This window comes from Saimiri boliviensis, chromosome 14 (genome assembly GCF_048565385.1).
Source record: "Saimiri boliviensis isolate mSaiBol1 chromosome 14, mSaiBol1.pri, whole genome shotgun sequence".
NCBI classification, from domain to species: domain Eukaryota; kingdom Metazoa; phylum Chordata; class Mammalia; order Primates; family Cebidae; genus Saimiri; species Saimiri boliviensis.
Genome location: NC_133462.1, coordinates 5,876,130 through 5,903,020, shown reverse-complemented (window position 1 = coordinate 5,903,020; position 26,891 = coordinate 5,876,130). Strand labels below are relative to the sequence as shown.

Here is a 26,891-nt window from a genome sequence, read left to right as displayed (position 1 = left end):
ACATGCTATATATTTGAAGAATATATAGTTTTCTCTTCATTGATATGATGGTAATGTGTTTTTTGCAAACTGCTGTACACTTTAGAATCACAGTGGAAAACTACTCCTTACTTTAGGTTTACATATGTTTGTGCCCTGTTAGTGTTTTTCATGATATTGAAAATAGGCAGGCTGGGTGCGGTGGCTCAAGCCTGTAGTCCCAGCACTTTGGGAGGCCGAGGCGGGTGGATCACAAGGTCAAGAGATCGAGACCATCCTGGTCAACATGGTGAAACCCCGTCTCGACTAAAAATACTAAAAAAATTAGCTGGGCATGGTGGCGGGTGCCTGTAATCCCAGCTACCCATGAGGCAGAGGCAGGAGAATTGCCTGAACCCAGGAGGCGGAGGTTGCAGTGAGCCGAGATCGTGCCATTGCACTCCAGCCTGGGTAACAAGAGGGAAACTCCGTCTCAAAAAACAAAAGAGCCGGGAGCGGTGGCTCAAGCCTGTAATCCCAGCATTTTGGGAGGCTGAGGCGGGTGGATCACGAGGTCAGGAGATCGAGACCATCCTGGTTAACACGGTGAAACCCCGTCTCTACTGAAAATACAAAAAATTAGCTGGGCATGGTGGCGCGTGCCTGTAATCCCAGCTACTCGGGAGGCTGAGGCAGGAGAATTGCCTGAACCTAGGAGGCGGAGGTTGCGGTGAGCCGAGATCGCGCCATTGCACTCCAGCTTGGGTAACAAGAGTGAAACTCCATCTCAAAAAAAAAAAAAAAAAGAAAATAGCCTTCTGTAAAAATGATTTGCCGGGCGCGGTGGCTCAAGCCTGTAATCCCAGCACTTTGGGAGGCCGAGGCGGGTGGATCACGAGGTCGAGAGATTGAGACCATCCTGGTCCACATGGTGAAACCCCATCTCTACTAAAAATACAAAAAATTAGCTGGGCATGGTGGCGCATGCCTGTAATCCCAGCTACTCAGGAGGCTGAGGCAGGAGAATTGCCTGAACCCAGGAGGCAGAGGTTGCGGTGAGCCGAGATCGCGCCATTGCACTCCAGCCTGGGTAACAAGAGCGAAACTCCATCTCATTTAAAAAAAAAAAAAATGATTTGAGGTACATGTAATTGCCCTTAATTATTTCTTTATTGATTTTTTTCTTTTATTTTGAGATGGAGTCTTACTCTGTAGTACAATGGCGTGATCTCAGCTCACTGCAGCCTCCACCTCCCCGCTTCAAGTGATTCTCCTGCCTTAGCCTCCCGAGTTGCTGGGATTACAGGTGCTTGCCACCATGCCTGGCTCACTTTGTCCTTTATTAAAGAATCTTATTCCTTTTGTGTTGCTATACTTTGAAGATCTCGTTGGGAAGTTTAAGAGTTGTTCTTTGTGTCCTGTTTACACATTTCAGTTATTGTTGACCATTTGTACTGAATTGGAAACCTGTTGGCGTTTCCATCTTGTAGATGTCTCTTCCAAATGCATGATGAAGGCAACATGCACAGGACAGCGTAATGCAGAAGGGTTCCCCACAAGGACATTGCAAAGACATGAAAGTCATCACATGAGAGAAAAATCTTTCCAATGTAGTGAGACTGGCAAAGCCTTTAATTGTAGCTTACTTTTAAGGAAAAATCAGATAATCCATTTAGGAGAGGAACAGTATAAATGTGATGTATGTGGCAAGGTCTTTGTTTTTTTAACTTTTTAATTATTTTTATTTTATAGCTACTTACTTACAGAGTGGCAAGGTTTTTAATCAGAAGCGACAGCCTGTACGCCATCGTAGATTTCATACTGGGGAGAAACCTTACAAGTGTAATGAGTGTGGCAAGAACTTCAGTCAGATGGCAAATCTTGTAGGCCATTATAGACTTCATACTGGAGAGAAACCTTACAAGTGTAATGTATGTGGTAAGACCTTCAGTCACACATCATACCTTTTTTACCATCGTAGACATCATACTGGCGAGAAACCTTACAAGTGTAATGAGTGTGGCAAGACTTTCAATCAAAAGTCATCCCTTACATGCCATCATAGACTTCATACTGGAGAGAAACCTTACAAATGTAATGAGTGTGGCAAAGGTTTTAATCAAAAAGCACACCTTAAATGTCATCATAAAGTTCATACTGGAGAGAAGCCTTACAAGTGTAACGAGTGTGGCAAGAACTTTAGTCAAATGTCATCCCTTACATGCCATCGTAGACTACATACTGGAGAGAAACCTTACAAATGTCATGAGTGTGACAAGAACTTCCGTCAGTATTCAGCCCTTGTAAACCATAAGGCAATTCATACCGGAGAGAAACCTTACAAGTGTAATGAGTGTGGCAAGTCCTTTGTTCGAAATACAACCCTTGTAAATCATAAGGCAATTCATACTGGAGAGAAACCTTACAAGTGTAATGAGTGTGGCAAGTCCTTTGGTCGAAATACAGCCCTTGTAAATCATAAGGCAGTTCATAGTGGAGAGAAACCTTACAAGTGTAATGAGTGTGGCAAGGCCTTCAGTCAGACATCATCGTTTACATACCATCGTAGACTTCATACTGGAGAGAAACCTTACAAGTGTAATGAATGTGGTAAGGGTTTTAATCAAAAGGCACACCTTGAATGTCATCATAGAGTTCATACTGGAGAGAAACCTTACAAGTGTAATGAGTGTGGCAAGACCTTCTGTAAGATGGCAAGTCTTGTAGGCCATCATAGACTTCATACTGGAGAGACACCTTACACGTGTAATGAGTGTGGCAAGATCTTCAGTCACATGTCATCCCTTACATGCCATCGTAGACTTCATACTGGAGAGAAACCTTACAAGTGTAATGAATGTGGCAAACATTTTAATCAAAAATCACACCTTGCACCTCATCGTAGACTTCATACTGGAGAGAAACCTTACAAATGTGAAGAATGTAACAAAGTTTTCAGAAGCAAATCACAGCTGGAAAGACATAGGAGAATTCATACTGGAGAGAAACCATACAAATGTAAGGTTTGTGACAAGGCTTTTGGGCGTAATTCAACCCTGGCAGAACATACTAGAATCCACACAGGAGAGAAACCTTACAAGTGTAATGAGTGTGGCAAGGCCTTTAGGGGGCATTCAACACTTAGTCACCATAAATCAATCCATGGTATAGGGAAACTTTTCTAACGTAATGTCATCGAATCTTCAGTAAGGCTACAGCCGTTGGAAATCATTAGAGAATCCATAACGAGGAGAGATCTTACAAATGTAATAAAGGTGACAAATTTCTTAGACATCATTCATCTGTTGCAGTTTATTGACAAACTTACACTGGAGAGAAACCTTACAAATGTTAGGATTGTGGCAAGGTTTTCAGTCAAGCTTCATCTTAGGGAAAACAGGAGAATTCATATAGGAGAGAAACCTCACAACTGTTATGACTGTAGCAAGGCCTTTACGATCACACGTCATTAGACATCAGAGAATCCATACTGGGCAGAAATCTTACAAATTTCCTAAGTGTGGAAAGCTCTACAGTCCAAGAACGTTGCAAAATTCATTTTTGAGACAATTGTTCCAAATGCAATGAGTCTAGCAAACCATCAAGCATTAATTGACATTAGAGTCAATTGAGCATTGATAAAAGTTTGAGTTGACAACATTCAGGTCAAGCATTAATTGACATTAAAGAGTTTATGTGAAGAGGATTGGTCTTGGCATGTTTGCTCACGCCTGTAATCCCAGCACTTCGGGAGGTCAAGATGGGTAGATGACTTGAGATCAAGAGTTTGAGACCAACCTGGCCAACAGATGTAAGCCTCTTTTCCCAGTTTGTTTTTTGTTTGTTTGTTTGTTTGTTTAACAAAAATTGATAGGGATGTTTAGGGGTATTGAGTTGAATCTAAATCACATTGGGCTTTATAATCATTTAACAATATTAATTTTTCCAATATATCATTAAGGGTTGTTGTGAGCAGGAGACCCCATAGGTGCCAAGGCAGGAGTCAGAAGCCTCAGTCTGTTTCCCTATAAATAATGAAGAAGAAAATAGAGATTACCGTAACAGTTATTCATAGGTGATCTTAGTTATTCATAGGTAATCATTAAGATATATATAAATAGGTATACTCAGCATAATCTTTTACTAAATGTCTCTCAGGTCTGGAAGTGTGAAGCTAAGGTGACATTGGGAAAGAAGTGACCCTAATGCAAGACGCTTTAAGCCATCTGTCATGGCCGTGTAAGGGCTGCTGGAGGGCACGTTGGCTATGCGACAGCGCCAGTGCTGGGAAAGTGCCCGCTGCTTAGCAAAGCTATGGAAGGAGATGTCGGACATGTCTCCTTCCTCCCAGGACCTGGGAGAAAACTCCACTCCCCAGGTTCTTGCGGTGGGGCTGATGGCTGTCAGGGAGGCCCACAGACATCCAGGGGCTTAATTGTCTTTGTGATGCTATGCCTCAGTGGTCATGTTTCATGTGTACTTTGGTATTCCACTTCTGGACCTGGTTCCTCTTTATCTTAGAAGGTAAAATCAGTAAAATAACATAAATATTAACGTCTTGAAAAGTACGGAAAAGCGCTGACTCTATGCTCCTTCCCTTGTTTTGGCTTCTTGAGAGTCCTGGGCCCATACCTAGGTGACACGTGATGCACTTTGACCCTATCACCGACCACCAGTGCCTTTCCCTACCTACCCTGCCCCCAGCTTTGTAGTCAATAAAAGTCAGAGTGTGCGGACACTCGGGGCCACTGCCGGACTCTGCACTTCGGTTGGCAGTGGACCCCTGGGCCCAAACTCTCTTGCTCTCGATCTCAGTGTCTTGTGACTATTTCCAGTTTCTGGTCTCCACACCACTAGAGAGGGGCTCATGAGTCCCTGTAGGGCTGGACCCTACATGTGGCGCTGCAACGTGGGTTTCTCTCTTTTGTGAGGGTATGCATTGAGTGTGGAAGCAGAGCATCTTTCCCTGAGAAATTCCTGAGGGCTGTGATTAATAAGCTTGAGGTAAGCTTAGGTGCCTCAGAGGCATCCAGGGTAATCGTGGTACAAGCCAATATGAAATACTCGGCCTATCTTAATTTTATTAAAATTCTCCTTGAAAAAGGAAGGTCACAGTTTCTTCTAAGAAATGTATTCAGGGCCGGGCGCGGTGGCTCAAGCCTGTAATCCCAGCACTTTGGGAGGCCGAGGCGGATGGATCACAAGGTCAAGAGATCGAGACCATCCTGGTCAACATGGTGAAACTCCATCTCTACTAAAAATACTAAAAATAAGCTGGGCATGGTGGCGTGCGCCTGTAATCCCAGCTACTCACGAGGCTGAGGCAGGAGAATAGCCTGAACCCAGGAGGCGGAGGTTTTGGTGAGCCGAGATCGCGCCATTGCACTCCAGCCTGGGCAACAAGAGCGAAACTCCGTCTCAAAAAAAAAGAAATGTATTGGAGGTTATGGATCAGTTTTACCCCTGGTTTTCCTGTTGCAATCTGGTCTTTTTGGTTTTCTGTACTGTCCTCAAGTCTCTGCAGACACAGGAAGAGTCCTTGGAGGCCGACTCCTCCTTCCCCTCTTCAGAGGAGGTTGAAGAGGTTGTTGGGTCACTTGCTCCAGAGGACACAGCCAAGATTGAACACGCCATTGCTAATATGGATGTGGACCCAGAATTCACTTTGTCTCTCCACCTACTCCTAAGCCTTCTGCACTACCTTTTACTGCGTCTGATGACCTCATGCGTGAGTTACAGACTGTTGATTGGCAAAGCCCGGTTGAGCCGTCCATGCAACGGCCGTCGTGGCTAGAAGCTTCCGCTCTCTCTCAGCCCTGTTGTAGGGCTCTGAACCATCCATCTCATCAGACCAGTGATGAAGCTGTCAACTTTATCCCTGTTCAGGCTTGCTGTAAGGCCCTCAAGTCTGTCCTGTGCATCAGGCTCCTCGGGAGCATGCTCTGTAGTCCAGTTGGTCAGCCTGGTGTTCAGGCCCTTGAAAGACCTGCTCTGCAGGTAGCCAGTTCACAGCCTGGTCCACCGGCCCTTGAAAGATACGCGTGACAGGCAGCCACGGGTCAGCCTGGTTTAAAGGCTCAACCTCTCCTCTCAGCATTCCAATTTCCTTTCTGTTTGTGGCCCATCCGTGATTGTGGTTTGCTCCCAAAAACATGTCACATACATAGGTGAGGATGCTCTGCCCCTGACGACAGCTATGACTCAGGCTCATGAATGTGGGGATTCTGAGGCATCGCCGATTTCCATGGGTTCGCAGCCTCCTATACCTGCTCCTCCCGTCCCGCCCTTCCCTGGTACTAATCCACCTGCTGTTCTTGCTCTGCAAGCCAATGGCACCTAAGGGTGCACAGCCCGACACTCAGGCACCAATGCCTGTTTCTCAGCAGCCTGTGCCCACTGCTGCTGGTATTCCTCGTGTACAAGGTGTCGCCCGGTCAGACCCTCTCTGTCCACGACTGCTTCAGGTGCACATGGCAAATTGGGAAAGCTTTTCTTTTAAATTTCTTAATGAACTTAAGGAAGCAGTCAAACAATATGGACCTCATTCTCCTTTCGTCCGTTCCACTTTAAAAGCTTTGGCAGAGGATAAATGTTTGGTGCCGTATGATTGGGTATGTCTCGGCAAGGCAGTCTTAACAAAATCTCAATATATGCAGTTTAGAACTTGGTGAGTCGATGCTGCTCAGGAACATATCAATAGAAATCAGGGAGCTAAACCTCCTATTTACATCTCTGCCGATAACCTTTTAGGCATGGGGCAGTGGACTGCTATTATAAATCAAACTGCATTAAATGATGAGGTCATTGGTCTGCTTCGTAAATGCTGCCTTCATGGATGGGACAAAATGGAAGACTAATGGGCACATTGCCCTTGATTTACACCTGTTAGCCAGGGACTTACTGAACCATATCCAGATGTTATTTCCCGTCTTCACGATGCGGCAGAAAAAGCTATTCCTGATAGTCATGAACAACACCTGGTTGTGGAACTCATGGCTTGTGAACAAACCAACCCAGACTGTCAGGCAGCTGTTGACCCAATGAAGGGTAAAGTCTCGCTAGGAAGAGACATACGTTGTAAGCATGTACTTAATGCCTTGTATAGAACAAGGAAGTTTCCTTCTTTCTTGTCAACAACCTCTTAGCTATTTGCCTACTTCCCATCGTATTCTGGTCTTAGGTTTATTAATAAAGTGGTTTTTATTTCTTTCTCTATATCGTCGTGAAGATGATTTCTCATTTGGGGGAAGATGTTTTTGTTTTCAGTTATATTTTCTCAACCTTTAAATAAAGTGTAGTAGCCGGGTGCGGTGGCTCAAGCCTGTAATCCCAGCACTTTGGGAGGCCGAGGTGGGTGGATCACGAAGGTCAAGAGATCGAGACCGCCGGGCGCGGTGGCTCAAGCCTGTAATCCCAGCACTTTGGGAGGCCGAGGCGGGTGGATCACAAGGTCAAGAGATCGAGACCAACCTTGGTCAACAACGTGAAACCCCATCTCTACTAAAAATACAAAAAATTAGCTGGGCATGGTGGCGCGTGCCTGTAATCCCAGCTACTCAGGAGGCTGAGGCAGGAGAATTCCCTGAACCCAGGAGGCGGAGGTTGCGGTGAGCCGAGATCGTGCCATTGCACTCCAGCCTGGGTAACAAGAGCGAAACTCCGTCTCAAAAAAAAAAAAAAAAAAGTGAAGAGTATTTCTTGGGCCAAGCACGGACGCTCACGCCTGTAATCCCAGTGAGCCCAGATCTTGCCGCTGCACTCCAGCGCGGTCAACAGAAATATTCTATCTGAAAACAAAACAAAAAACAATAAAAGGCGAGGTGGCCCGCGCTTATAATCGTGGAACTTTGAAAGGCGGAGGCAGTCGGATCACGAGGTCAGGAGTTCGAGAACAGCCTGTACAACAGACTGAAACCCCGTCTCTACTACAGATACAAAAATTAGCTAGACGTGGTTCTGGGCACCTGCAATTCCGGCTACTCTGGAGGCTGAGGTAGACGAATCGCTTGAACCTATGAGGCAGAGGTTGCAGTGAGCCAAGATGGCGCCACTGCACTCCCCACACCCCAGGCGAAAGAGCTAGTTCCCGTCTGAAAAAAAGCCAAAAATAGTACAAGGAAAAAGGAAAGACAAAATTTAAAAAAGAAAATAATAGATATCTTCCACCAACGTGCTGGGACGGCTAACAGCATATACACATGGAAAAGTATGATATTGGATCCCTATGTCACATCATCAATTTTATTTATTTATTTTTATTTTTTTGAGACGGACTTTCGCTCTTGTTACCCAGGCTGGAGTGCAATGGCGCGATCTCGGCTCACCGCAACCTCCGCCTCCTGGGTTCAGGCAATTCTCCTGTCTCAGCCTCCTGAGTAGCTGGGATTACAGGCACGCGCCACCATGCCCAGCTAATTTTTTGTATTTTTAGTAGAGACGGGGTTTCACCATGTTGACCAGGACGGTCTCGATCTCTTGACCTCATGATCCACCCACCTCGGCCTCCCAAAGTGCTGGGATTACAGGCTTGAGCCACCGCGCCCGGCATAATACCAGGGCTTTTGACTCACGTGTCAGCCTACCCGGCCGGTCTCGCCTCCAAAACCCGAGAAACAAGTACTGGGAGTGAGGATGAGAGAGACATAAGTGTCGGCGGGCCCCGCCCTCTGCCGGTGCTGAAGGGCAAGGTCTCTCCGCCTGGCGCCCCGCCCCTTCCTGTCCCTGGCCCCGCCCACCTCCCTGCGGTCCCCGCCCAGGCCTGGCTTCCGTCCTGCGCGCGCAGATTCTCCAAACCCGGAAGCGGATCGCGTGGAGCGAGGGACTCTCTGGGACGCGTGAGTTTCGGTCTGTCTTGTATTAAGTCTCCGCTTCCCAGGTCCCCGGCGCTTCTGTACCTGGGACGTGGGATCCCCACAGACCTGGAGATTCTCACCTGTCTTCCTTGACCCAGAGCACATTGAGACGTTTCCATGAGAGTCCGGGGGTCGCTTCCTTTTTGGTTTAAAGTCGCCCTCGGGCTTGTCCCGTCCCCGGTTTTTCTGTTATAGGGCACTGTATACACTTCCTATCGCGTAGTTTTCCTGCTCAAAATCTTTCTCTGACCCCTCCTGCCCCGCACTTATTAAAATCCTCACCCGACAGGTGGATTCCCACCCTGGGCACCTACCACCCTTGCCCTCGTCGGCCCCCTGAGCGCAGCCCTTCGCCTCCAGTCTGCGGCAGGCCGCGTCCTCTGCCTGGTCCTGGGATCCCGCAGACCCCACCCTTGTCCTAAGGCGCGGTCGCCCCCACACCTCCCTCGTGAGCGGCCCTGCTGCTCCCCTGGTCTCCCCTCCGCAGTCACTCCTTCCCCTGAGCCCGAGCTGGGGAGGTATCCTGGGCCTGTCCTGTGACGCGAGGTGTCCTTGCCTGCCCAGCTCCGGCCCCTGTAAAAATGTGCTTGTCCGGATGTAGGCGACTTACTTCAAACTCTCCTGTGATTGTGGGGGCCCACGGGATCAGGAGACAGCAGTAGGAAACCTGAGACAGAGAAAAGAGGAATGAGAAACACCCATAACAGATGGCAAAGTAGATGATGGGTGAGGGATTTGCCAAGAGACAGCAAAAGTGAAAAATGAAAGGAGGAGAAAAGCAACTGGAGAAATGTAGAGAAAAGCGAGATGTACAGAGAGACGAAGGACAGCAAGGCAGGGATGGGGCAGCAAAGAGGGAGGCTCAGGAGAGTGAGGGAGACGAGGAGGGGTTTGGAGCCGGGGCGGACAGAGCAGAGGGTGCTGGTGGCAAGGAGAACAGAGGGAAGCACAGCACGGAGGACACCTGGGGATGTGGGGTGCCAGAGAGTGGAGACGGGGGTGTAACAGGGACGGTAGAGGAGGTTCAGAGATGGAACAAGCAGCAGAAATACATGGAGATTGAGGACCATTGGGGAGAAGGAGCAATAGGAGGTTAAATAAGTTGTGAGGCCGGAGCAGAAGAGGCAGAAGAGGAGGAATAGAGGGAGAAGAGGATAAACAGCAGGAGAGGAGAGGGGGACTAGTGAGGAGCAGAATCCCAGGGAAAAAGAAAAGAAAACGAGCTAGAGAGAGAAGGGGAGAATGAGAGAGATGTGCAGAATTAGGGAGGGAAGCAGAGTAATGAAGAAAGAAGGACTGGGCGTAGTAGCTCCCACCTGTCATCCCCGCACTTCAGGAGACTGAGGCAAGGGGATGCTTCAGTCCAGGAGTTCCAGACCAGCCTGGACAACATAGTGGGACCCCATCTCTGAAAAAAAAGAAAATTAAGCTTGTTTTGGTGCGCACCTGTAATCTCAGTTACTCTGGAGTCCCAGGTAGGAGAATTACTTGACCTCAGGAGGTCCAGGCTGCAATGAGCCAAGATCATCATGCGTCAAAAGAGTGAGATCTAGTCTCTGAGAAGGAAAAATGGGTGGGGACTTTGGGTACAGATGAGTGGGTGAGTTCATTGGATCTGATTACTTGTGACATGTTGACTTCTGTGTATGTAACCTACTTAAATAAGTTTTAAGTTATTAAAAGTTATTATTTTCGTTTTACGAGATTGGGAATTCCTATTGAGATTCCTATCTATGAGACATGTACCTTTTATAAATCTTGGCGTCAGAGGTTAGCTTCCACTTGGAATCCCTACTCAGCCAGAGGCAGTGACTTACTCAGTTGTGAGTCACTCTCTTCTTCCCAGAGTGGGGTAGGAAGTGGGGCAGTGAAGTGGGAAAAGAATTACTTTCTGTTATTACATAATACTTTTAATTAAATTACTTAATTAATTATTTTGAGCTACAGTCTGCTTCTAACTCCCAGGGTGGGTGCAGTGGCGTCATCTCCTCTAACTGCTGTGTCGACCTCCTACGCTCAATCCATCCTCCTACCTCAGCCTCCCGAGTAGCTGGGACCACGGGGCAAGCCACCAAGCCCAGCTAGTTTTTGTATTTCTTTTCTTCTCTTTTTTCTTTCTTTTTTTTTTTTTTTTTTTTTTTTTTTTTTAAGGAAACAAGGTTTCCCAGGCTGGTCTCAAACTCCTAGGGTCAAAGGAACCACCTGTGTTTTTGTCTGTTTGTCTGTCTGTTTGTTGAGATGGAGTTTCGCTCTTGTTGCCCAGGCTGGAGTGCAATGGCTCCATCTCAGCTCACTGCAACCTCAACCTCCTGGTAGGCTGTGATTACAGGGGCCCGCCACCACAACGGGTTAATTTTGTAGTTTTAGTAGAGATAGTGTTTCTCCATGTTGGTCAGGCTGGTCTCAAAATCCGAACCTCAGATAATCCACTCACCTCAGCATCCCAAAGTGCTGGGATTATAGGCGAGAGCCATCGCACCTGGCCGGCCGTATCGTCTCATTTTTTCCTCGCAAATACTGCGATTACAAGGATGAGCCACTGTGCCTGGCCGACATAGCACTTTTTTTTGTTTGTGTGTTTGTTTGAGGCGGAGTTTCACTCTTGTTTGCCAGGCTGGAGTTCTATGATGTAATCGTGGCTTACCAAAACCTCCACCTCCCGGATTCAAGCAATTCTCTTCCCTCAGCCTCCTGAGTAGTGGGATTATAGACAAGCGCTACCACACCTAGCTATTTTTTTACTAGAAGGCTGAGGCAGGGGAATCACTTGAACCAAAGAGGCAGAGGATGCAATGAGCCGAGATTGCACCATTGCACTCCAGCCTGGGCAAGAAGAATAAAACTCACCTCAACAAAAGAATGGAGCAGGAGCGGAGAGGGGCATAAAATACGCAGAAACTCAGCGGGAAATGCAGAAGGAAACAGATGGAGCGAGAAGATGAGAAAGAGCTGGGTGCAGAATGAGGGAGGGAAAGAGTAATTAAAACGAGGGGGACCCTCCGTGCAGATGAGCACCGAGGTGACTGGATGTGATGATTAACTTATGGCATGTTGCTTTCTCTCTTTATGAGGTAATAAATTTAATTTTGTTTAAATTTACGGATGAGAATGAGAGGTGCCAAACTCCTGTCTCTAAGTGTGGCGCATTTTATAATCATGGCGTCGGAGGCTAGCTTCCCTTTGAATCCCGTGTTCAGCCAGAGGACAGTGACGTGACTCATTAGTCACGTATCACCCTCTTCCCTTTCCACGGGTGGAGTGGGGAGTGGGGCAGTGAAGTACAGGAAGAAGTGGGTGAGTCTGTTACCGCATAGAACCTAATAAAAAAGAATGTTAAACGTGCTTTTGGGTCGGGCGCGGTGGCTGCCGCCTGTAATCCCAGCACTTTGGGAGGCCGAGGCGAGTGAGTCACCTGAGGTACAGAGTTCAAGAACAGCCTGACCAACGTGGAGAAACCCCATCTTTACTAAAATTAGAAAATTTCGCCTGGCATGGTGGTCAATACCTGTAATCCCAGCTTACTCGGGAGGCTGAGGCACGAGAATCAGTTCAAGCCGGGAGGCGGAGGTTGTTGTAAGCCGAGATCCTATCACTGGACTCCAGCCTGGCAGTAAAAGTAAAACTCATCTGAAAAACAAACAAACAAAAAAAAGAGTATCTTTCTTCTCATTTTGTAATGAGTTTCCTTTTTTCTACTTCCTCCCATTTCATTAGTTGTTTTTTATTTTTTAATTTTCTTTCTTTCTGTTTTTAGACAGAGTTTTGCCCAGACTGGAGTGCAGTGGTGACATCTGGGTTCACCACAAGCTCCACCCCAGGGGTTCAAGCGATTCTCCCGCCTCAGCTCTTGAGTACCTGGAGTTACAGGCGTGCACCACCATGCCCGGCTAGTTTTGTATTTTCGGTAGAGACCGGGTTTCTCAGTCTTGGTCAGGCTGGTTTCAAACTCCTGACCTCGGGTGATCTACCTGCCTCAGCCTCCCAAAGTGTTGGGATTACTGGCGTGAGCCACTGCGCCTGGCCTTTAACTTTTATTTTTATTTTTTTGAGACACTATTACTGTTTCCCAGGTGGGAGTTCAGTGGTAGGATCACAGCTCACTGCAGCTGCAACCTCATGGGCTCGAGTGGTTTTCCCACCTCAGCCTCTCTCTCCGCAGTAGCTGGGACCACAGGCATGCCCCACCAGGCCTGGCTAATAGTTCTTTATTTATTTATTTATAAATAAATAATATATATAGAGAGATCCCTTTTTCTTAAGACTGTGTCACCCAGACTGGAGTGCAGTTGCACAGTCTTGCCTCGCTGCAACCTTCGCCTCTCGTGTTCAAGCGATTCTCCCTCCTCAGCCTTCTGAGTAGCTGGGACTACAGGCACGCCCCACCACACGCAGCTAATTTTTGAATTTTTTGTAGATACGGGGTTTCTCCATGGTGGTGAGGCTGGTCTCGAACTCCTGGCCTCAAGCGACCTGCCAGCCTTGGCCTCCCAGTGTACTGGGATTACAGGCATGAGCCACCTCACCCAGCCAGGTGTTTGTATTTTTAGTAGAGACGTGGTTTTCCCATGTTGGTCAGGCTGGTCTCAATCTCTTGACGCCAAGTGATCTGCCTGCCTGGGCCTTCCAAAATGTTGGGATTACAGGTGTCAGCCCCTGTGCTGTGTCCTCGCTTTGAGTTTCTGATGAGCCTTTCCAAAGACAGCAGTCAGATACACGTCTGTGTCAGGGAGCAGAGGGGTGGCTTTGAATACAAGGGGATTCTGCTTTCCTAAGCAGATCCCAGCTTGGCTTTTCCCTTTTGCTTAGTGATTTTGGGGCCCCAAGTTTTATTTTCTTTTCACGCAGCCCAACCTTGACCCCACCTCTAGTCCACGCTGCCTGTTCTTGAGATTAGTGCTGTGGCTTTGCCATCCACTGTCTGGATCCTGGTCAGAAGAAGGCGCGAAGGGCAGATCAGAGCCAGAACGTGTGGCTGTGCTGGGCTCACCCCTCTGAGTGGAGCTCAGCCCTGGCTTCACATTAGAGTGCAGAGGCATTTTGCAAATGGAACATTCTTCTGCTTTACCAGAGATGCTTATTCTGATGGGATGGAACCCACCCGCAGTAATACTGGCAGTGTCCCAGGTGATAGTAATCTGTGAGCAGCACTGAGGGTCAGGGCTCTGTGTCCCCCAGTTCTGAGGACTGAGCTGAGCCTGTGATCCACAGAGAGGGGAGGAACTGTGCTCTGAATGGGATTTCGTCAGAGCAGGGTCTGTGCCCTGAAGGGGAGCTCAATTCAGCCCAGCTCCCCACTGCTGCCTGGTGTGTGGGGCTTCTCCAGGAGGGGAGTGAGATCTGAAGACCAGGGTGAAACACACACTTGTAGGTATTCCTGCGGGACTTTTTTTTTTTTTTAAACTTTATTTCATTTATTTATTTTTACATGAAGACAATTTATTAATAGAAAATATGTTGAAGAGTCTTATTCAAAGATGTCGACCACAGCGACCCCCCACTTCCTGCCGGTGCTAGCAGAGAGGATGGGGGTAACGTCCTCAATCTGCCCGATCTTCATACCTGAGCGGGAAAGGGCTCTGAGGTCGGACTGGGCTCCAGGTCCAGGGATCTTGGTTCTATTTCCTCCTGTGGCCCAGAGTTTGATGTGTAGCGCGGTGATGCCCAGCTCCTTGCACTTCTGGGCCGCGTCCTGGGAAGCCAACATAGCAGCATACGGCAAGGATTCATCTCGGTCTGCCTTCACCTTCATTCCATGGCAGGTGGCTTCTCTGCTGGAAAGATGAGTGACATGGACAAAAGTGTCATTGAAGGATGCAAAGATATAGCAGACACCAAATACACGCTCTCCTTCGGCCACCTGAGGTCCAAGGCTGATCAGGTGTTCTTTCTTCTTTTCCTTCCCTTTTATTTTATTTTTTATTTTTTTTTTTTTTTGAGACGGAGTTTCGCTCTTGTTACCCAGGCTGGAGTGCAATGGCGCGATCTCGGCTCACCGCAACCTCCGCCTCCTGGGTTCAGGCAATTCTCCTGCCTCAGCCTCCCGAGTAGCTGGGATTACAGGCACGCGCCACCATACCCAGCTGATTTTTTGCATTTTTAGTAGAGACGGGGTTTCACCATGTTGACCAGGATGGTCTCGATCTCCTGACCTCGTGATCCACCCGCCTCGGCCTCCCAAAGTGCTGGGATTACAGGCGTGAGCCACCGCGCCCGGCTTCCTTCCCTTTTAAAGGTGCCAATTCTGCACGTAGTCTCCTATTTTCTATTTTTATTTTTATTTTTTGAGACAGAATCTTACTCTGTTGCCCAGGCTGGAGTGCAGTGGTGCAGTCTCGGCTTACTGCAGTCTGCACCTCCCAGGTTCAAGCAATTCTCTGCCTCAGCCTCCTGTGTAGCTGGGATTATAGGCACCCACCACCATGCCTAGCTAATTTTTTGTGTGTATTTTTAGTAGAGACGGGGTTTTACCATCTTGGCCAGACTGGTCTTGAACTCCTGACCTTGTGATGCACCCCTCCTCCACCTCCCAAAATGCTGGGATTACAGGTGTGAGCCACCACATCTGGCCAGGGTCTTTCTTCTTTCTGCATGATCTCTGGTGCAGTGGGCAGCAGAGGCCCGTCTTTCTACAAGATGAGGTCTTTCCCATGTGTGTGCGTTTGTCACAGGAACGGAGTGAGTCATTTCTAACATTAAGTCTTAAATTCTTTTCACATACAGGATTGATTTCTAAAGACTCATATTATGTGAGGAAGGAGCTCAGAAGAGGCAAGAAAAGGAGCCAGGCATGGCTCTTCCTCAGGTAAAGTGACACTCCTCGGTGGATTCATCTGTCTCTTTCCTTTCTGAAATGCCAGGTATTGTAGTAGCCAGTCTGTTCTGAGTCTGAACCGTCCTGCCTGACACGTTGGCTCACACTCACCCATGCCTTCCTCAGTTCAAGATCATCCTGGCTAACATGGTGAAACGCCATCTCTACTAAAAATTAAAAAAAAATTAGCTGGGCGTGGTGGCAAACATCTGTAGTCCCAGGAACTCGGGAGGCTGAGGCAGGAGAATCACTTGAACCCAGGAGGCGGAGGTTGCAGAGAGCCCAGATCGTACCATTGCACTCCAGCCTGGGCAACTCCATCTCAAAAAGAAAAAAGAAGGCTAGGTGCAGTGGCTCAAGCCTGTAATCCCAGCACTTTGGGAGGCCGAGGCAGGTGGATCACGAGGTCGAGACCATCCTGGTCAACATGGTGAAACCCCGTCTCTACTAAAAATACAAAAAATTAGCTGGGCATGGTGGCGTGTGCCTGTAATCCCAGCTACTCAGGAGGCTGAGGCAGGAGAATTGCTTGAACCCAGGAGGCGGAGGTTGCGGTGAGCCGAGATCGCGCCATTGCACTCCAGCCTGGGTAAGAAGAGCAAAACTCTGTCTCAAAAAAAAAAAAGAAAAGAAAAAAAGAAAAAAGAGAGAGAGAGAAAAGGTGTTGCCCTGTGACCCGGGACTGGAGTACAATGGCACAATTCTAGTTTACAGCAGCCTTGAACTCCTAGCTCACGGCATCCACGCTTTACCCTCCCAAAGAGCTAGAATGATACGCATGTGTTGAAACATGCAGCAGCTAATTATTTCTTTCTTTATTTTTTTAGACAGAGTCTTGCTTTATCACCCAGGCTGGAGTGCAGTGGCGCAATCTCAGCTCACTGCAACCTCCACCTCCTGGGTTCAAGCGATTCTTCTGCCTCAGCCTTCCAAGTAGCAGGGATTACAGGCACTTGCCACCGCAGCCCACTAATTCGCATTTTTAGTAGAGACAGGGTTTCACCATGTTGGCAAGGCTGATCTCAATCTTCTGACCTTTTGATCTGCCCGCATCTACCTCCCAAAGTGCTGGGATTACAGGCAGGAGCCACCGTGCCAGGCTGGTATTGAACTCTTGATCTCAAGTGATCTGCCCGCCTTGGCTTCCCAAAGTGTTGGGATTATACGCGTAAGCCACCCCGCCTGTTCGTGTGTTTCCTTTTTGTTTGAGTATTTTTTTATATTGTCCATAAAACTGACTTCTACAGTGACTTTGAGGATCTTAAAATCTTTCATGGGAAAGTAAAATAAAATGCAACAGTAGAGAAGAAATGTTCAAAAAATACCTTAAGGTGGCTTTGTCAGAAGAGTCTGTGATGAAACGGATACTTAATTTCTCTTTTTTCATTTCATGTGAAGGTGATAACTCACTGCTCCATAATGTTTTGTTGAAATGTGTTTTTCGTTTTAGGGACGCCTGACCTTCAGGGATGTGGCTATAGAATTCTCTTTGGTGGAGTGGAAATGCCTGACCCCTGCACAGAGGGCTTTATACCGGGAAGTGATGTTGGAGAACTACAGGAACCTGGAGTCTGTGGGTGAGGAAAACGTCCCTCCAGACATGAGGAATCTGCCCTTGTCTATCTTGGCTCTTCCTGGTTTTATATTTCTTTTTGTGATTTTGCCCCATACATTATGCTTTTTTGTTTGTTTGTTTTTGAGACAGTCACTCTTGTCTGGGGTGGAGTGCAGTGGTGGGATCTCGCCTCACCACACCCTTTGCCTCTGGGGTTCAAGCTGTTCTCCTGCCTCAGCCTCCCAAATAGCTGGGATTACAAGCCTGCGCTGCCATGCCGAATTAATTTTGTGTTTTCAGTAGAGACGAGGTTTCTCCATGTTGGTCAGGCTGGTCTCAAACTCCTGACCTCAGTTGATCCACCTGCCTTGGCCTCCCAAAGTGCTGGGATTACAAGTGAGATCCACCGTGCCTGGCCTTTATATATGTTTTACATGTACAGCCTCTCACAATGCTGGGATTACAGGCATGAGCCACTGTGCCCAGTCTTCCATGGAATCTAGTGATTTCCACATATCAGATGATGTCTTCTGTGAACACAGAGCATTTAATTTTTTTTTTTCCACGGCTTGGCATTTATTTCTTTTTCTTGTCTAATTTCTCTGGTCGGGATTCCACTAACATGCTGAATAGAAATAGCAAAAGCAGGCTTCTTAGTCTCTTTACTAATCTTAGAGGAAGAGATTTTAGGCTGGGCGTGGTGGCTCACGGCCGTAATCCCAGGACTTTGGGAGGCCGAGGCAGGTGGATCACGAGGTCAAGAGATCGAGACCATCCCGGTCAACAAGGTGAAACCCCGTCTCTACTAAAAATACAAAAAAGTTAGCTGGGCATGGTGGTGCGTGCCTGTAATCCCAGCTACTCAGGAGGCTGAGGCAGGAGAATTGCCTGAACGCAGGAGGCGGAGGTTGCGGTGAGCCGAGATCGCGCCATTGCACTCCAGCCTGGGTAACAAGAGCGAAACTCTGTCTCAAAAAAAAAAAAAAAATAATAATAATAATAATAATAATAGCCGAGCGCGGTGGCTCAAGCCTGTAATCCCAGCACTTTGGGAGGCTGAGGCGGGTGGATCACGAGGTCAGGAGATCGATACCATCCTGGTCAACTTGGTGAAACCCCATCTCTACTAAAAATACAAAAAATTAGCTGGACATGGTGGTGCATGCCTGTAATCCCGGCTACTCAGGAGGCTGAGGCAGGAGAATTGCCTGAACCCGGGAGGCGGAGGTTGCGGTGAGCCGAGATGGCGCCATTGCACTCCAGCCTGGGTAATAAGAGTGAAACTCCATCTCAAAAAAAAAAAAGTAATAATAATAATAATAATGTTGTCTTTTTGATTTTCAGTAGTTTGTTTAAAATGTGTTTCTTCGATGGTGTGCTGGGGTTCATTCAGAAAGTAGTGATCTGAACCTGTATTTCAGTATTTTTTTTTTTTTTTTTTGAAACAGAGTCTCCATCCCCAAGCACCAGGCTGGACTGCAGTGGCGCCATCTTGGCTCACTGCAACCTCCGCACCCTGGGTTCAGCCAGTTCTCCTGCCTCAGCCTCCGGAGTAGCTGGGACAACAGGCGCGCACCACCACGCCCAGCTAATTTTTGTATTTTCAGTGGAGACGGAATTTCACTATGTTGGCCAGGATGGTCTCGATCTCTTGATCTTGTGATCTGCCCACCTTGGCCTCCCAAAGTGTTGGAATTATAGACGTGAGCCACCGCGCCTGGCGTTATTTCAGTTTTTATATTGTGTGCTGGTGGTAAGAAGAAGTTGTGGCTTTTTTCTTAAGATGGACTTGTTTAGAATTCTGTAGACTGTATAAATGTACTTGCTGTTTGCTTGCTGGTTTTGTCATGGGTTACAATATTAATTATTTTTTTTACTTTTTTGAGACAGAGTCTTGCTCTGTTACCCAGGATGGAGTGCAGTGGCACGATCTCAGCTCACTGCAGCCTGTTTCTCCTGGATTTATGCAGTTCTCTGTCTCAGCCTCCCGAGTCACTGGGATTATAGGCACCCCCTAGCACACTGGCTACTTTTTATGTTGTTAGTAGAGACAGGGTTTCACTATCTTGGCCAGTCTGGTCTTGAACTCCTGACCTTGTGATCCACTCCACCTCCCAAAGTGCTGGGATTATAGGCATGAGCTACTGTTGCCCAGCCCAAAATCATTTTTTTTTTTTTAATTGAGACAGAGTGTCACTCTGTCACTCAGGCTGGATTGCAATGGTGTGGTCTCGGCTCACTGCCACCTTTGCCTCCTGGGTTCAAGCATTTCTCCCGCCTCAGTCTCCTGAGTAGCTGGAGTTTAAGGTGTGTGCCACCACACGCAGCGAAATTTTGTATTTTTCATTTTCTTTGTTTTTTGAGACGGAGTTTCGCTGTTGTTACCCAGGCTGGAGTACAGTGGTGCGATCTCGGCTCACCGCAACCTCCGCCTTCTGGGTTCAGGCAATTCTCCTACCTCAGCCTCCTGAGTAGCTGGGATTACAGGCACGCGCCACCATGCCCAGCTAATTTTTTGCACCTTTAGTAGAGACGGGGTTTTACCATGTTGACCAGGATGGTCTCGATCTCTTGACCTCGTGATCCACCCACCTCGGCCTCCCAAAGTGCTGGGATTACAGGCTTGAGCCACCGTGCCCGACCTCATTTTCTTTTTTTTTTTTTTTGAGACGGAGTTTCGCTCTTGTTACCCAGGCTGGAGTGCAATGGCACAATCTCGGCTCATCGCAACCTCCGCCTCCTGGGTTCAGGCAATTCTCCTGCCTCAGCCTCCTGAGTAGCTGGGATTACAGGCACGTGCCACCATGCCCAGCTAATTTTTTGTATTTTTAGTAGAGACGGGGTTTCACCATGTTGACCAGGTTGGTCTCGATCTCTCGACCTCGTGATCCACCCGCCTCAGCCTCCCAAAGTGCTGGGATTACAGGCTTGAGCCACCGCGCCCGGCTTTTCTTTTTTTTTTTTTTTTAAAGATGATGTTTTGCTCTTGTTGCCCAGGCCCGAGTGCAATGGTGCAATCTCAGCTCAGCACAACTTCCGCCTCTCAGATTCAAGTAATTCTCCTGCCTCAGCTTCCTGAGTAGCTGGGATTACAGGCATGTGCCACCATGCCCAGCTAATTTTGTATTTTTAGTAGAGACGGCGTTTCTCCATGTTGGTCAAGCTGGTCTCGAACTCCCAACCTCATGTGATCCACCCACCTCAGCCTCCCAAAGTGCTGGGATTACAGGTGCGAGCCACTGTGCCAGGCTTAAGTTTTGTACTTTCAGTAGAGATGGGGTTTTGCTTTGTTGGGCAGGCTGGTCTTGAATTCCTGACATCATGATCTACCTGCCTCAGCCTCCTAAAGTGCTGGCATAACAGGTTTGAGCCACCACGCCCAGCCAACTAATATTCATGATTTTACGTATGGCTTTTTGGTATGTGATCTGCAATGTATCTGACACACTCCTCTTGGTAATGTCACAAAGTGCCTCAAGGCACCCGGGGTTGTGACTGTAATCCTAAGACTTTGGGAGGCCGAGGCAGGTGGATCACCTGAGGTCAGGAGTTTGAGACCAGCCTGCCCAACATGGTGAAACCTTATCTCTACTAAAAATACAAAAATTAGCTGGGCATGGTGATGCAGGCCTGTAATCCCAGCTATTCAGGAGGCTGGGGCAGAAGAATTGCTTGAACCCAGGAGGCAGAGGTTCCAGTGAGCGCAGGTCTCATCATTGCACTCCAGCCTGGGTGACAGAACCAGACGTTGTCTCAAAAATGTAAAAATATCAAAAAAAATTTTTTTTTTTTTTTTTGAGACAGAGTTTCGCTCTTGTTACCCAGGCTGGAGTGCAATGGCGCTATCTCAGCTCACCGCAACCTCTGCCTCCTGGGTTCAGGCATTTCTCCTGCCTCAGCCTCCTGAGTAGCTAGGATTACAGGCACGTGCCACCATGCCGAGCTAACTTTTTGTATTTTTCGTAGAGACGGGGTTTCACCTTGTTGACCAGGATGGTCTTGATCTCTTGACCTTGTGATCCACCCGCCTCAGCCTCCCAAAGTGCTGGGATTACAGGCTTGAGCCACCGCGCCCGGCCCAAGAATTTTTTTTTAAGAAGTCACAAAGTACCTGTTCTCCCTGGATATATGTAATTTTATGACATATATTTCGAAAAATATTCTATTAATATTTTCTTTTTCTTTTCCTTTTTTCTTGATATGGAGTCTCTGTCAGGCGCAATGGGTCATGCCTATAATCCCAACAGTTTGGGAGGCCAAGGCAGGGGGATCATGAGGTCAGGATTTCGAGACCAGCCTGGCCAAGTTGGTGAAATCTTGTCTCTACTAAAAATACAAAAATTAAAAACAACAACAACAACAAAAAATACAAAAATTAGCCAGGTGCTGTGGTGGGCGTTTGTAATTCTAGCTATGTCAGAGGATGAGGCAGAAGAATCTCTTTACACTGGTAGATGAAGGTTGCAGTGAGCTGAGATCTTGCCATTGCACTCCAGCCTGGGCGAGAGACTGAGACTCTGTCTCAAAGAAAATAGAGATGGAGTCTGACTTTGTCACCCAGGATTAAGTGCAGTGATGCAATCTCGGTTCACTGAAACCTCTGCCTTCCAGGTTCAAGTGATCCTTGTGCGTCAGCCTCTGGAGTAGCTGGCACTACAGGCATGTGCCACCAGGCCTGGCCAATTTTTGTAATCATTTCATATCTTCTCAGTGCTATGATTGTTTCACAATACAAAATTTCCACTGATTTTGGTCATCCTTACATCAGCTTGTTATGGATTATTTATCAGTACTGTATTGTATACTGTATAGTTCTTTACAATTTATTTGTATACAGTAAATATGCTATAAATATGAGGACTGTAAATTTTTCAATTTATTGATGAGACAGTGATACGTTTTTTGCCAATTGTTATACACTTTAGGGTCACAGTGGAAAAATACTCCTCACCTGAGGCTTACAGATGTTTGTGCCCTGTCACTGTGTGGTCATGATATTGGAATAGGCTTCTGTGGAAAAGACTTGAAATACATGTAATCAACCTTTATTTAGTAAAGAATCTCACTCGTTTTGTGTTCCTAAACTGTGAAGCTCGTGTTTGGGAAGCTTAATATAAGTTTTGTTTTCTGTGTAATATTTGCACATTTGAGTATTATTTATCCTCTGTACTCAATTGCAAACTTATTGGGGTTTATATTTTGTAGATATCTCTTCCAAATGCATGATGAAGAAGTTCTCATTAACAGCACAGGGCAATACAGAAATGTTGCACACGGGGAGATTGGAAGCACATGAAAGTCATCACATTGGAGACTTTTGCTTCCAGGAAATTGAGAAAGATACTTATGACTTTGAGTTTCAGTGGGAAAAAGAGGAGAGAAATAGCCATGAAACTCCTATGACAAAAATAAGAAAGTTGACTAGTAGTATAGAGCGATATGATCAAAGGCATGCTGGAAACAAGCCTATTAAAGATGAGCTTGGATTAAGCTTTCATTCACATCTCGCTGAAATGCGCATATTTCAGACTGAAGGGAAAATTGATAATCAAGTAGAGAAGTCTAGCAACGATGCTTCCTCAGTTTTAACATCCCAAAGAATTTCTTGTGTGCCCCAACCCCATATTTCTAATAACTATGAAAATAATTTCCTCCATTCTTCACTAGTCATACAGCAACAGAAAGTACACATGAGAGAAAAATCTTTCCCATGTAATGAGAGTGGCAAAGCATTTAATTGTAGCTCACTGTTAGGGAAGCATCAGATAATCCACTTAGGAGAGATACAGTATGAATGTGATGTATGTGGAAAAGTCTTTAATTGGAAGCAATACCTTGCATGCCATGGTCGATATCACACTGGTGAGAAACCTTACAAGTGTAATGAGTGTGGCATGAACTTCAGTCGGCAGTCAATCCTTACACATCATTGTACACTTCATACTGTAGAGAAACCTTCCAAGTGTAATGAATGTGGCAGTACCTTTGGTCGACATTCAGCCCTTGTAATTCCTAAGGCAATTTATACAGGACAGAAATCTTACAAGTGTAATGAATGTGGCAAGGCTTTTAATCAACCATCAAACCTTGCAAGTCATCATAGACTTCATACTGGAGAGAAACCTTACAAATGTGAAGAATGTAAGAAAGATTTTACTTGGAAATCAGACCTTAAAAGACATTGGAAAATTCATGGAGAGAAATCATACAAATGTGAGGTCTGTGAGAAGGCTTTCAGGCGTCATTCACACCTGTCACAACATACTAGAACTCACACTAGAGAGAAACCTTACAAGTGTAATGAATGTGGCAAGTTTTTTAATCAACAATCAAACCTTTCAAGTCATCTTCGAGTTCATACTGGAGAGAAACCTTACAAATGTGAAGAATGTGACAAAGTTTTCAGATGGAAATCAGACCTTGAAAGACATAAAAGAATTCATACTGGCGAGTCACCATACAAATGTAAGGTTTGTGAGAAGGCTTTCAGGCGTGGTTCACACCTGGCACAACATACTAGAATTCACACTGGAGAGAAACCTTACAAGTGTAATGAATGTGGCAAAACCTTCAGTCAAATGTCGTCGCTTGTATTCCATCGTAGACTTCATACTGGAGAGAAACCTTAGAAGTGTATACTGCAGTGGTCATGTAAAAAATAAACAAAAAAAAATTGTAGTGAGTGTGGCAAGGTTTTTAATCAAAAATCAAACCTTTCATGTCATCATATACTTCATACTGGAGCGAAACCTTAACAAGTGTAATGAATGTGGCAATGTTTTTAATTGAAAAGCAAAGCTGCCATGTTGTCATTGACTTCATACTGGAGAGAAAACTTGAATGTGGAAAATTTTTTAATCAAAAATCAAACTTGCACGTCATGATATACAGCTTGCTGGGGAGAAACTAATTAATATGAAGAATGTAACAATTTTCAGGCCCAAATCACACCTTTAAAGACATAGGATCGTTCATGCTGGAGAGAAGTCAAACAAATACAAGTTTTGTGAGAAGGCTTTCAGTAGGATTCACACCTGGCACAACGTACTTGAATTGATACTGGAGAGAAACTGACAAGTGGAATGAGTGTGGCAAAGCCTTTAGTGCACAGTCAACACTTATCCAGCAATCCATGGTATAGGGAAACTTCACAGATGTAATGATTGCCACACAGTCTTCAGTAACACTACAGCCATACCAAATCATTGAAGAATCCATAATGAAATCCTACAAGTGTAAGAAATGTGGCAAATAGTTCAGACATCGTTCAAACCTTGCAATTCGTCGGCAAAGTTATACTGGAGAGAAACCTTACAAATGTCATAATTGTGGCAAGGCCTTCAGTCACGTTTCATCTTATGCAAAGCATAGACTTCATATAGGAGAAAAACCTCACTAGTGTGATGATTGTGGCAAAGCCTTTACTTCATGTTCACACTTCATTAGACATCAGAGAATCCATACTGGACAGAAATCTTAACAATGTCATAAGTGTGGCAAGGTCTTCAGTCTGAGGTCACTCCTTTCAAAATATTAGAAAATTCATTCTTGAGATAATTGTTTCAAATGCAATGAGTATATTAACCCATCAAGCATTAAGTGACATTAGAGTCACTCCCTCAACCCAGCAGGTTTCTTAACAGGAAGTCCACTTTTAAAAAGGGAACGCTTATGTCTTGGTTTCATTGACTGTCATGTAAAAAGTCTCGTCAGATTTAGTGGAGGCCCCGTTTAGAAGAAGGCAACATGTATTTATAGATGGCTTCTCCAGGATGGTCAACAGATAGTCACAATGGGTATGCAGTAATTGATGGAGAAAACCTTGAAGAAACAGAATCACGAAGACTACCTAAGAGTTGGTCTTCACAACTTGTGAGCTATTTGTGCTCAGCCAAGCCTTAAAATGCTTACAGAATCCAGAGGGAACCATCTATACTGACTCTAAGTACGCCTTTGGAGTAGCTCATACATTTGGGAAAATTTAGGCAGAACGGGGTCTTATTAATAGTAAGGGCCAAAACCTGGCTCATGAGACATTAATTGTTCATGATTTAAACAACCTCCAGCTTCCAGAGGAAATAGCAATTATACATGTGTCAGGATATTAAAAAGACTTCTTTGAGGGGCAGGGAGATAACCTTGCAGAAAGAGAAGTCCTCTTCCACTTATATCAAGGAACTCATTGGGGGCCTGAAGTTATGTGTAACGGTTCTCAGAGTTTATGGTTGCATTGGAATTTATACTTTAGCTAGGTTAGTCACAGATAGTTGTTTAATAAGTGCAAAGATGAATAAACAGGCCTTGAGGAAATTATCCCTTGGTGAAAGAAATCCAGGATTAAGACCATTTCGAAGTGTTCAAATTGATTGTACTGAAATGCCCCAAATCAGTGTGCTAAAATATTTATTAATAGTAGACCATTTTACTCATTGGGTAGAGGCTATCCCTTTCTCGAGTGCAACTGCTAGTGATGTGGTTAAAGCATTACTTGAACATGCCGTACCTAAGTTAGTGCTAACAGAAAATATTGATTCAGACAATGGAACCTATTTTACTGCACTTGTCATTAAAAAGTTGGCTCCAGTATTAAACATAAAATGGGAATATCATATTCCTTGACATTCATCTTCCTTAAGAGTAGAGAGGATGAACCAAACTCTCAAGAAAGTTACCCAACTAAATTAGTCCTAGAAACTCTGTTACCCTTAAATCAGGTGTCCCCAAACTACGGCCCGAGGGCCACATGCGGCCCCCTGAGGCCATTTATCCGGCCCCCTGCCGCACTTCAGGAAGGAGCACCTCTTTCATTGGTGGTCAGTGAGAGGAGCACAGTATGTGACGGCCCTCCAACGGTGTGAGGGACGGTGAACTGGCCCCCTGTGTAAAAAGTTTGGGTATGCCTGCCTTAAATAAATGCCTTCCCATTGCACTGTTAAGAAATCAGAACCGCCCCCCAGAAAGATGTTGGCCTGTTGCCTTGTGAAATGTAGGGGCTGCCCTGCTTAACATTCCACCACTGATGTTCCTGCATTTGAAACAAAAGATTAGTTTCTCATAAATTGCATGTTTGGTCTCTCCTATCTTTTCTTCTCCCAAAACCAGAGGTCTTCTAGCACAGGCAACACCCCTGGAATTCCCGGTGCACCAGCACCAAACTGAAGACCACTTTTTCTTTTTCTTTTCTTTTCTTTCTTTTTTTTTTTTTTTTGTCTTTTCGATTTATCCTGAGACAGAGTCTTGCTCTGTCGCCCAGGCTAGAGTGCAGTGATGCCATCTCAGCTCACTGCAACCTCCGCCTGTTGGGTTCAAGTGATTCTCCTGCCTCAGCCTCCTGAGTAGCTGGGATTACAGGCATGCGCCACCATGCCCAGCTAATTTTTAGTATTTTTAGTCGAGACAGGGTTTCACCATGTTGACCAGGATGGTCTAGATCTCTTGACCTCGTTATCCACCCGCCTCAGCCTCCCAAAGTGCGGGGATTACAGGCTTGAGCCACCCCACCCGGCCTATTATTTACTTCTAATATCAATTTCTGTCAGAATGTAGGAGTCTTACCAGAGAGGGCACCTATTACCATGTTGTGAAACTCATTAAAAAAAAAACAAAACTTGGATTTTCCCCTTTCCCTCTGGATGAAGCTAATGAGCTGACACAGACGGTCACCTCCATTACCAAGTAGAGCCAGGATGAACATGTGTGACCAACGGTGGTGGTA

At 46.2% G+C, this 26,891-nt stretch overlaps 2 protein-coding genes across 6 annotated transcripts in view; both read left to right on the top strand.

Annotated features, from left to right (window-relative positions):
• Positions 1-7,173, top strand: part of LOC120360113 (uncharacterized) — a 35,121-nt gene extending 27,948 nt beyond the window's left edge. For 4 of the 5 annotated variants that reach the window (XM_074385567.1, XM_074385566.1, XM_039466622.2 and 1 more), the window contains one exon: positions 1,711-7,173. In XM_074385567.1, the coding sequence (XP_074241668.1) occupies positions 1,830-3,143 (1,314 nt within the window). In that variant the 5' untranslated portion in view covers positions 1,711-1,829 and the 3' untranslated portion in view covers positions 3,144-7,173. The remainder of the gene's footprint in view (positions 1-1,710) is intronic. The other variant, XR_012513637.1, reaches the window with a different exon arrangement.
• A 1,570-nt stretch (positions 7,174-8,743) lies between these two features.
• On the top strand, positions 8,744-26,333 carry LOC104650288 (uncharacterized). The gene is made up of 4 exons (XM_039466628.2): positions 8,744-8,792; positions 15,531-15,612; positions 17,072-17,198; positions 22,382-26,333. Exons 2-4 carry the CDS (start codon positions 15,598-15,600, stop codon positions 23,803-23,805), a joined length of 1,566 nt encoding a protein of 521 aa, XP_039322562.1. The 5' UTR covers positions 8,744-8,792; positions 15,531-15,597; the 3' UTR covers positions 23,806-26,333.
• Positions 26,334-26,891: the final 558 nt, after the last annotated feature.

What these genes read in the sequence shown, in the direction of transcription:
- LOC104650288 (XM_039466628.2), top strand. An exon ending in CAGGAACCTGGAGTCTGTGG is followed by an intron (nt 17,199 to 22,381) that starts GTGAGGAAAACG and finishes TATATTTTGTAG; the next exon opens with ATATCTCTTCCAAATGCATG.